At 54.5% G+C, this 10,900-nt stretch overlaps 1 protein-coding gene across 1 annotated transcript; it reads left to right on the forward strand.

Moving 5' to 3' along the window:
* On the forward strand, positions 1–4,074 carry CDKN1B (cyclin dependent kinase inhibitor 1B). Its single transcript, XM_048302113.1, has 3 exons — positions 1–926; positions 1,490–1,620; positions 2,828–4,074. Exons 1-2 carry the CDS (start codon positions 452–454, stop codon positions 1,609–1,611), a joined length of 597 nt encoding a protein of 198 aa, XP_048158070.1. The 5' UTR covers positions 1–451; the 3' UTR covers positions 1,612–1,620; positions 2,828–4,074.
* The last annotated feature ends 6,826 nt before the right edge of the window (positions 4,075–10,900 follow it).

Genomic DNA, 10,900 nt, shown 5'->3' on the forward strand with positions numbered 1-10,900 from the left:
TCTTCGTCAGCCTCCCTTCAATCGCCATATTGGGCAACCGAGAAAAGGGCTCGTCTGCTCTTGTTTTTTTTCCTCTCACTTTTACTACGCGGCGGCGGTGCGAGCGGTAGGGGCATCATCAGCGCCATCGCCATCGGCGGCGGGCCGGCACCGCGGAGGCAGCGCCGCGCTCCGCTCCTCACCCGCCCGGGGCTCCCCGGCGGCGGCAGCGGCGGCTCTCGGGGCTCATCCCCGGGCCGGCGCTTATGCAAGGGCGCCTCCTCGCCCCTTCTCCGCGGGCCGAGGGCGAGCGGGGCCGAGGCGGGGCCGCAGCGCGGGGCAGCGCGGAGCGGAGGCGCGGAGCAGAGCCGCCGGGCGCCGGGCAATAAAGGGCGGCGGAGAGGCGGCGGCGGCCGCGGAGGGAGAGCAGCGAGCGCAACAACCGCCGCCTGGAGCCACACCGTGCGGGGAGATGTCAAACGTCCGCATTTCTAATGGGAGCCCTACCCTGGAGCGCATGGAGGCCAGGCAGTCGGAGTACCCGAAGCCGTCAGCGTGCAGGAACCTCTTCGGGCCGGTGAACCACGAAGAGCTCAGCAGGGAGTTCAAGAAACACCTGCAGGAGATGGAGGAGGCGTACCAGAGGAAGTGGAATTTCGATTTCCAGAATCACAGGCCGCTGGAAGGCAGGTACGAGTGGCAAGCCGTGGAGAAGGGAAGCTCGCCCGACTTCTACTTCAGACCCCCCCGGCTACGGAAAGCTGTCTGCAAGTCCGCCGGCCGCCAGAGCTTGGATGTAAACGGGAATTGCCAAACCGTGGTTTTTGTCGGTTCTCAGGGAATCTCAGAGGACACTCACTGTGTAGCTCAAAAGACTGATGTTTCAGAAAATCAGACGGACTTAGCAGAGCAGTGCACTGGCCAGAGGAAAAGACCCGCGGCCGATGGTAATGTACCCCATGGCTCTGCCCCGCGCCCCATTCGTGTCAGCGCCGGGGCTCCGGCCCTTCCGCCCCTGCCACGCGTGGCCCCGCCGCGGCGGGCTGTGCCCCGCCGGGCACCAGCTCGGCGTGCCCCCCCCCCCCCCCCCGCCCCTTTCCCCCTAAAAAAGCCCGGGTAGTGTTTGCAGTCCCGGGGGGCCCGCCTAGAGTGGGAGCCAGTAGATGATTTGCAAGGAAGAGCCCTTAGACGCGGGTCATCCCCCTCGACCCCTCGCCGCCCCTCCGCGAGGACCCGGCCTCCTGCCCAGCTGGGAGGAGGTTCACAGCGCTCAGCAAAAGACGAATATGGATTTTAGCCGAAAAGAGGGAACTCGGATCTCCTGCCTAGGGAGAAGCCCATCTCCCCACTCCCTGCTCGCTTCACGCAGCCGATACCTGACACGGGGATCCGGGAATGTTCCCCCCTCGGCTCCATCTGTCCCCCCTGGATGCCGAGCAAACATCTGGAAAGAAAATATTTTAATATCTTTCCCCCATCCCTCTCCTCGTTTTTAATTTTCCCCTCCTAGATTCCTCTCCTCAAAATAAAAGAGCCAACACAACAGAAGAAGAGGTTTCAGAAGACTCCCCCAGTGCCAGTTCAGTGGAGCAAACACCCAAGAAATCAAGCCCGGGAAGACATCAAACGTAAAGCGTTTAGGTCAGTGCCCTTTAGGGTCTGGCATTAGGATGCAAAGAAGGGAAAGAAGGGGTAACCGAGTGTCTCTCCCGCGTCTCTGAGGGGGTGGGGAGGGCGCTTCGTGCCTCTGTGGGCTCGCTGAGGGGTGTTTTCTTCGAGGAGGGGTAGCTTCCCCCGACCGCTCGGGAATGGGTGTGTGTTGGAGGGTGGGGAGTGGGAGGCGTAGGGCTTGAAAAGAACAAAACAAGGAGCGAAGCCCAGCCTGGGCTCGGCAGCGTCAGGGGCTGGGGCAGGGGCTGTAGTGGGACTGACCCTGCCTTCCTCCAGGATGGGCACCGGGGGCAGGGAGGGCCCTTTCCTAAGGACCGTGCGGGTGGAGGGACGGAGACGCGGCTGGTGCATCATGTTAGATGCTAGAGGATTTCGGGGGGCTTCCCCTGTACCCCGGGGCTTTTTCACCTCCAGTGTCAGCCTTGCCGTCGCATGTCGCGGCCACTTCCCACTGCGGGAGAAATAAGTCAAGAAGTTGGGTTTAAGGGGAATCCGGGCACTTTCTCAAAATCCGAGCGATGAAAGGTTGTTTTGTTTTTGTTTGGTTTGGGTTGTTTTTTTTTTCCCTCCCCCCCTTTTTTGTTTCTGTTGTTTTGGTTTGGTTTTAGAGGCTGGCAGGGGGAAGGGAGCGGGTTAATGGGAGGTTGGGTTCTGCAGCTTTTTTTTTTTTTTTTTCCCCTTCTCCCCTACCCCCTTCTTGTTGTTTTGTTTTAAGGCGAGGGCTGGGGCGGGGAGAGTTGGTAAAAATTGCGCCGGCGGTTTGGGAGCCGAGGTTAGGAGCGAGGTTTACAAAAACGATTTGCGATTGTGCAGAGAGAGATTAAGCTGTAAAGCAGAAGTTGCAACAAATTAGTCCCGCTGGGGTGAGCCGTGGCCGAGCGCGGCCATGCGAATGCCGCTACTCCCGCCCGCTTTTGGGGGTGGGGGCACGGGAGGGCCCCCCCCGCGCTGCCCGGAGGGGCCGGGGCCGCTGCAGAGGTGCGAGGAATACGGCCCGGCCCGGCGGGGGCGGGGGGGCGGCGGGGGCCCCGCCCGGGCCGGGCCCGCCCGCCCCGGGGATGCGGTGTCGGTTTGAACCGGTTGTGCCGCGGATCGCGTTTCTTGTCGATGTTTTCTAATCGCGTTCCCCCTCCCCGTCCTTTTTTTTTTTTTTTTTCCTTCATTATTCCCGTTGCAGAGCGGAGGATGTGCGTCCTCGTTCGTCGAGTGCGGCGGGCGGCGATGAAGCGAGGAAGATGTAAAGTTGTAGTGGGAAAGAAAAAACACATATCGCCGATCTCTGTGGGATGGAGGTCCTGTACAAGCACTGAAAAAAAAAAAAAAGAACAGCAACAAAAAGCAAACAATAACACTAAATTTTAGGCACTCTTAAAAGACCTGCCTCTAAAAGCATTGGATGTAGCATTGTGCAATTAGGTGTTTCCTTATTTGCTTTATTGTACTACCTGTGTATATAGTTTTTACCTTATGTAGCACATAAAACTTGTTGGGAGGGGGGAGGGACTGGAAGAGGGTGACCGATTGGAACTTGCTTTCACAATCTAGCAAGCAAAGAAATCTATGAAGAGAAGCAGTGTAGGTTTTTTATTACTTAAAGATGTATTGTCCCTTTAAGTGGGTCCGCAGTGTTTTTCTTTTTTAATTTTAAAAAAATTTTTTTAGTATTTTTAAAAATGTATAATTGTGGTAACTGTTCAGAGCAGATTTTTGTCAAATTTCTTCCTACTGCATTAAGCTGAAGAGGTGGGAGCTGTGATGATTCCGTTATGTTATGTAGTAGCAAAAGTTCCCCCCCAAATCCATATACCAAAACTGAATGCCTGTAAAAAGTTGTGTAAAATCATCCCACCTGATTACATTGCCTGATTTTCTTGGTTTTTTTTTTTTTAGCCTAATCTGGAAGGCTTTTGCTCTGAATCTGGAATATTGTTGTTTTCTGATCTGACCCACTTCCCAAAGTGCTTGTGTGTGAGGGAAAAAGGGATACTACATCTTTAAACAGTATTTCTACGTTGCCTGTGTACCTGTATGTAAAAATAAAAAAAAAAAAGTTTGAAGTGTATCTGTGTACATAACTCTGTAAAGACACTGAGAAATTATACTAACTTATTTATGTTAAAGATTTTTTTTAATCTAGAAGACAATATTTTTTCCCCATAAAGCCAAAGTGGCATGTTTTTGTGCATTTGTAAATGCTCTATTTGGTAGACTTTTTAGAGGGTTTTTTTCCGTTTGGGTTTTTTTTTTCTTCCTTTTTTTTTCTTTTTTTTTTCTTTTTCTCATAATTAATATGGCTGTGCTTAAGAGATTGCAGACTGAGCCAATTAAATTTTTTTTTTTTGTAATGTGTGGGGGAAAAAAAAATCCAGATTGATATTGTTTCACATCAAGCAATCAATAAAGAAAACTGCCATATATAAGAAATATGGTCTTCATTAGTGTGTGTTTCAACCTCCCTCAGCCTGACACAGGAGGAGATAAGACTGCAAGAAATAACAGCACTTTTCCTTTGGGTATCCATTTCTTCACGGGTCTGTGGCACAGGTGAAAGTAAGGGATGCGGCACCCTTAGTGCAGGGATGCCATTTCTTCATGGAAGGGTGCTCAGGCATTGGAACGAGCTGCCTCGGGCAGCGGTGGAGTCCCCATCCCGGGAGAGATTTCAAAGATGTGTAGATGTGGCACTTGGGGACAGCGTTTAGGCTGGGTTAACAGCTGGATTCAAAAGAGGGCTTTCCCAACATTAATGCTTCTGAGTTCCTCTGTGATAATTGGGAATGATGTGCCCTCTTAGTGCAAAAGAGTGGAATTTCCTGTGTTATAACGCTTTTTGGGTTTGGGGTGGGGTTTTGGTTTTTTTTTGAAAGAGAAGAGGTATTTCGAGGTACTTCTTGCACATAGTCCTGTGACTCCTAGGGCTTCAAACTCGAGCCCAAAAAGCGCACCTCCTGGGCCGGGACCGGAGAGCCAGCGCATCCTCGGGATTCCAGGGATCGTCCCTCCGTCCCTCGCTCCCGGGGCCAGCACCGGTGACCGGAGCCCCGGGGCATCTTCCCCGGGCGGTCGCTCGTGGCTATCAAAGATGGCGCCTCGCACGCCCCGGTCCCGGCAGATGCTGGCGGAGGCACCGGCCCCGCTCCCCCGGCCCCGCAGCACCGCCGGCATTGCTCAGGGCCGGGCTCCGCCGGACAGAGGCGAGGGATGGCACCGCAGGGTGGAGGAGGGGATGCCCGAGGTGCGGGGGATGGCGGGGGCTGCCCGGCCCTGCCCGCCACGCCCGCCAAGGTGCGAGCGGCCCCCTCCGCCCGGGGATGCGGGGGAGCAGCGTTCTCATCCCCAGGGCTTGCGATAAATAAATAAACACGTAAATGAACAGAACGGGGGCGCGGGGGGGAGCACAACTCTCTGCGAGGCTCGCCAGGGTCTTCCCCCCCTCCCCGGTGCAACGCGATCCTGTTGTTTATCCCGGCCGCGCCCCGGCTCGCCCTCGCTCCGAAACCTCCCCGAGAACGCGGGGCTGTGCCGGGCTGGCGCTGGCGAGGGACGGGGAGAGGGGGCGAGCCCGCGGCCGCCAGCCCCACTTCAGTGTCGGCCCCGAGTCGGCCAGGGAGGGGCCGGAGCGGGCACGGCCGGCGCTGGCGCTGCCCTTCCCCGGCTCCGCCGGCTGCGAGGGATCGCCGGACACGCTGCCGCCCGCCGCCGGCGCGCTCCGTGTCCCGGCCTCCTGCCCCACGCGCAGCGACTGCAGCCGCCCCGGCGGGGCTGCGCGCCGTGTGCGCAACTCAGCCCGCTGAACGTGGACAACACTCGCGAAGATTTAGAAAAACAAAAGTAAAAAAAAAAAAAAAGTTACGTGGTGGAGTGTTTTTTGTTTTTTTTTTTTGTTTTTTTTTTTTTTGCCCCAGCACGAACAAAGTGATCTCGGTGGAAAATAAATAGCGGCGCCTTCCCGAGCCGGCCTATCCCCGCGGCCGGCGCAAGCCAAACCCCCCCGGGCGGGGGACGGGGGCAGGGCGGGGGGGGGGGGCCGGCGCTGCAGCTCCCGGGCCGGGGAGGGAGGCGGCGGGCGGGGTCTAGCCCGCTTCTCCGTCACGTAGGGTTTGGATGTGCCCTCTGACCGCCCCCCCGCTATTATTTTTGGTATTTTTTTCGTTGCTGCTGTCGTTGTTGCCGCGGCCGATCGATGCCGCTTCTCTCCCTGCGCGGCGGCCCAGGGCCGCCCCGGCCGCCGCTTCCACCGGGGGCCGCGCCCGCCGCTATCGCAACACCGCGGGGGTAGCGCCGTGCGGCCTCCACCGCCTCCTCCTCCTCCCCCGGTGACCCCCCAGGGCATGCGCGGGGCCGGAGCCAGCGGGGGGAACATCCCCCGCCGCCCCACCCGCAGCGAGGGGGGCAGGGCGGCAAAGGCTCGGGCCCGCCCCGCGCCCCGTCCCTCAGGGGCTGCTTGTGGCGGCGGAGCCCGCGACCCGCACGGCCGCAGCCCCGCGGGGAACTAGAGACGGGGTCGGAACCGCGCGGCGGGGGCAAATTTTTAAATTTTTATTTCCCCCCTCCCTTTCCGCTCCTCGCCGCAACGTTTCCTCCTCGGGCGGCTGGAGGCAACCTTGCCTCGCTGCTTTCCTGCGCCTGGCAGCTCTCCCCGGGCCGGGCGGGGCCGGGCAAAGGCCGCGACGGGGGAGGGGAAGGGCGGAGTGCGGCCGCGGCCCGGCCCGCCCCGTCTGATGCAACCGCGCGGCCGCCCCGCGGGGCGCGCGCGCAGCCTCCGCACTCCCCCTCTGCTTTTCCCCTCCCTCCCTTTCTCCCTCTGTCGCTCCGCGGACACACGTACGCGCAGCTGCGCGCACCCCCCGCGTGGGCACACGCACGTACCTGCGCGCACACGGCTGCGCGTCCCTGCTGTGCCGGGGCCGCTGTCGCCGCGGGGCTGCGGCGCTCCCCCGGGTGGAGGCACGGCCCGACGCGCGCCCCGCCATGCGCCGCGCTCGGGTTCCCGTCCCGCGTCGCTCCCGGTCTGCCCACTGTGGGAGCGCGGCTTCTCCTCTCGGGGCTTCCATGCGGGGCCGTGATGCAGGAAGGGTTGACTTTCCCTTCCATAAAACCGCGTGTTCCCGTGCCAGAGAAGAGGGATATGACCCTTTCCTTAGCAGGAATATTTTGGACGTAGATCGGACCGTTTTTCACTGGAGACGTTTGACTGGAAGAAAAAGTACTATGTGTCCTTAAAGTCAGTATTAACACCCATTGCTTTTCAGCTGCAGAGCCAGCCTCCTTCTTCCTCAGATGGGGAAATTAGCGGCAAAACGGTGTTTTCCGACATCCATACCCATCTGTACTTCTCAGTAGCTTCAGCTGAAAAAAACCGAAACCGAATTTCAAAAGAAAACATTCCACTTCAGAAATGTCAACATGTTTTGTTTCAACATTTTACAGCATTTTTTTTTTTTAAGTTGAAAAGTAATTTACTATCCTCATTTATTTTTGTTTTTAAATACTCTCCAAAATAAAAAGGCCACAGTATAATGGCTGAAGCCAAAAGGTTATTAAGTTAAAGAATGAAAGTTGTTGGTTATATGTGGTGATGTTTTTGGTTTGGATTTGCTCCGGTTGGTTTGTTGGGTGTTGCTGAGCGCTGGGAGGGGGGCGGGGCTGGAGACCTGACTGAGAGAGAGGTGGGACGAGAGGGGAGGGGAGAGAAGGGTAGGCGGTCGGGAGAGAATGTAAGTTCCCGAGTACCCAGCCAATGGGCAAGGGCACAGGGACCGCCCCGGCCGGGACAGGGCATAAAGTGTAGCCATTTTGTGGGAAGGTGTGTGTGTTCGGCTCTCAGGGCAGGGAGATGTCCAGTCGGCTGAGCGGAATCGTTACTAATAAACAGCTTTGTTTTGCTTCGACAACTTTGTCCCCATTCATTTGTATCTGAAAGTTAGTTACACTCTAACAGTAGCTTCAGCTGAAAAAAACCGAAACCGAATTTCATTTTCAGAAGAAAATTCCACTTCAGAAATGCCAACATGTTTTGTTTCAACATCTTACAGCATTTTGTCTGTTTTTTTTAAAAAAGCATTGAAAAGTAGTTTACTACCCTCATTTATTATTGTTATAAATACTGTCCAAAATAAAAAGACCACAATATAGTGGATTTAACAAAATGTGTGATCTGCAGTAAAATAATAAGATTATACTGTATGAATTGTTTTGCTCTGTCCCTAAATTAGATGTTTTCTGCTTTCATTTTGCTGGAAAAACTTTGGAGACTTTCTGTACTTTTTTAATACCGATTTTTTTTGCCCCATCTCTGATGTTTCATTTACTTACGGAGCTGAAAAAAGGCATTTTTTTTCCTGCTGGACGAGTTGTATCTGCACTTGTGGTTTGCTGTGCTTCATCCAGGCTCAGCCACCTCCTCCATCCAGGCAGCTTGCGTGCCCTTCCTCTCCCTGCTTGCTTTCTGTCTTGCCCTCATCAGTCACTGCAAGACTCAAAATTAGGCCAAAAAATAGAGGGAATGTGTTTTTTTTCTGGTTTTTTTTCTTTTTAATAAAAATAATTCCCAATTCACTTCACTCAAAAAAGCAAGCAAAGGTATCTTTTCCTATGATATAAAATTAATAATGATGAGAAAAATATGAAAATAACATGTTAATATATAATGATAATATACAAAGTGCAACTGCCTAAAAACAAGCCAGCATTGCACTCTCTGCTTCTCCCTGGAGAAAACAAAGCTGCCACTGCTGCGGGTGAACAGGCCTCGGAGGGTTTCGAGCTGCATCTCCCTGCTTAGGAGCAGCAGTATGGGATGTGATGGCTTCACAGGACAGGTGGAGAAGAGCAGGGTGATGCCTGTCCTTTCGTGGGACACTGCCACTGTGTGCACCTCATCCACACAGGAGCTGTGAGATAATGGAACTTCTCTGCTTCCAGAGGGGCCAGCTTGTGTTCACACAAGTCTGTCTGCCATTGGGATGTACTCGAGTTAAACAGACACAGCTGCTTTGCCTTTTCTTTTTTGTGCTCCCACCCCAGCCAGGGGTGCAGCTCTGCATCAGTGGAGTGTCTGTCCTGTGAGATGGGGCAGCTCCTGCCCGCTCCCCACTGCTCCTGCACTCTGCTGGCACTGAGGAGTGGGATTGGGGGTAACCTCTCTGGAATCCCCCCATTTCCCAGCTGTGCCTGGCTGTGTGTGCCCTCCCCATTTTAATTAACCTGCAGATCCACAGGTTCTCCACGAGCCCTGGGCAAAAGCATTTTGTTTGCTTTTGAGGATCCTTTGGGGATCCGCTCTCAGGCCTCTGGGGGCAGTTCCCTGGCTCTGCGTTTTGGAAAAGTTGTTGCTGCAGCTGACACATTGAGGGATATCACTGGAGTGGAGGACACCAGTCCATGGCCCAGCTGGACCAGAATGACCTGGATGGTTGCTTGTGGCAGGCTGTTCTGTGCTGTGGTGTGTTTTTCTGTGCTGTGCTGTGCTGTGCTGTGTTTTTCTGTGCTGTGCTGTGCTGTGTTTTTCTGTGCTGTGGTGTGTTTTTCTGTGCTGTGCTGTGCTGTGTTTTTCTGTGCTGTGCTGTGCTGTGCTGTGCTGTGGTGTGTTTTTCTGTGCTGTGCTGTGCTGTGCTGTGTTTTGCTGTGCTGTGCTGTGCTGTGTTTTGCTGTGCTGTGCTGGCAGGGGCTGCCCCGCTCCTCCCAGCAGCTTTGGCACCTGCCAGCCGGCTCTGGGTGGAAGCAGGGAGCAGCACACCTTGTGGTTCAGCGTTCCCCATCTGCAAAGACAGGCTGTGCCAGCTCAAGCTTTTATACCTGGCCATCCTACTGTGCCTGCAGCTGTTTGGAGGAGACAGCAGGCGGGAACATTAGTTTCATTCCGGTTTTATCCTTGGCCTCACATCTGAGGCTTCAAGCAAGGATTCCAGTCGTGGGCAGACACCCCATTTTGTGTGCTCCAGACGCTACCCCCACAAAGACCCAGCAAGTCCTTTACATGACGGCCAAAAATCCAGCTGTTGCCCGATAAAGCCCTTCTGTCATGACTGGCTCTATCCAGAGTGAAACCGGGCACCTACAAGTGCAGAAAGGGCTCCTATCCCCTGCTACCTGGGCAGGCTGGAAAAGCTCTGCAAGCAGGTGGCTGTGTCCCAGCAAGCACAGTTGCAGCTATGGTCCTCGCTTTCTTTGGGGAGAGAAGCTGGAGGTCTGGGACTGGCTGTACTGTAAATTTTTCCTGCCAGATGTGAAGCCTGAAGTTGATAACCACGAACTTGGTAACCTGGTACACCACACCAACTTCCTTTTTTTAAACTTTTTTTTCTGGAACAAAGTGTTCCCATCTGAGCTGCTGGCTGCTGGATGTATATATTTTATTCTAGTTTGAGACTGGGGATCCCAAGTGAGGACACATGCATATACAGAAGAATAAAGATATTTATTTATTTTTATTAGTGGAAGAGAGACCTCTACTGGCTCAGCTCACAGAGCCACTCGACTGACCACAGCCGAGCTCTCTCTCACCTTCTCTTCCCCTACTTGGGAAATCTCCTCCTGCATCACAGCCATCTGCCAAGGGAAGCTAAGAAGCAACAACCTTTCATGTTTTCTCATTGAAAGATCCAGCATGTGGGGAGTCCCTCAATTGCGATTGCTAGCACGTGAATTTGTGAGGGCCCTTGGTGTAGTAAATCAAGTAGCTTATTTCCTTTAGGAGGGGATGAATCTTGGGCACTGATGCAGAGCAGAGGATTAGAGTGTTATTGGTGCCGGAGGACAAGTCAGCAGGGTGTTTTCATCCGCTCCATTGGTTTCAGTCGCCTTTTATTCTCTTTATGTTCTTCCTCCAAGCTGGTTCTGTAGCGCTGTGATGAGGGTGGCTTCAGAAACCATCTCTTGTGGGTCAGGGCTCTTTAGCATCTTGCCTCTGCTATCAGGTGGATAGGTGTTGACTCCTACCTGGGCTGTACCTGGGGTTGATGATCAGTTGTGTGCTTCTCTTCCTGGGTTGGGGAAGAGTTAATATATAGTGTGTTTTTCTAGCAAAGCTATCTTTATCTGAGCACAAGTAATGCAAAACAGGGCTTGGTGCTTGCAAACAGGTGGAGCTGGGTGAGCCAGTCGTGTAAGGCCTGTAGGTCCTGAGCTGCCAGTCAGGCTGAAAGCAACAGAGGCAGTAGTTCCACAAAGTTGATCAGAGGCCTGGAGCATCTCCCTGACAGGGAAAGGCTGAGGGAGCTGGGGCTGTCCAGCCTCGAGAGGAGCCCCA

This window comes from Corvus hawaiiensis, chromosome 4 (genome assembly GCF_020740725.1).
Source record: "Corvus hawaiiensis isolate bCorHaw1 chromosome 4, bCorHaw1.pri.cur, whole genome shotgun sequence".
Taxonomy (NCBI): Eukaryota; Metazoa; Chordata; class Aves; order Passeriformes; family Corvidae; genus Corvus; species Corvus hawaiiensis.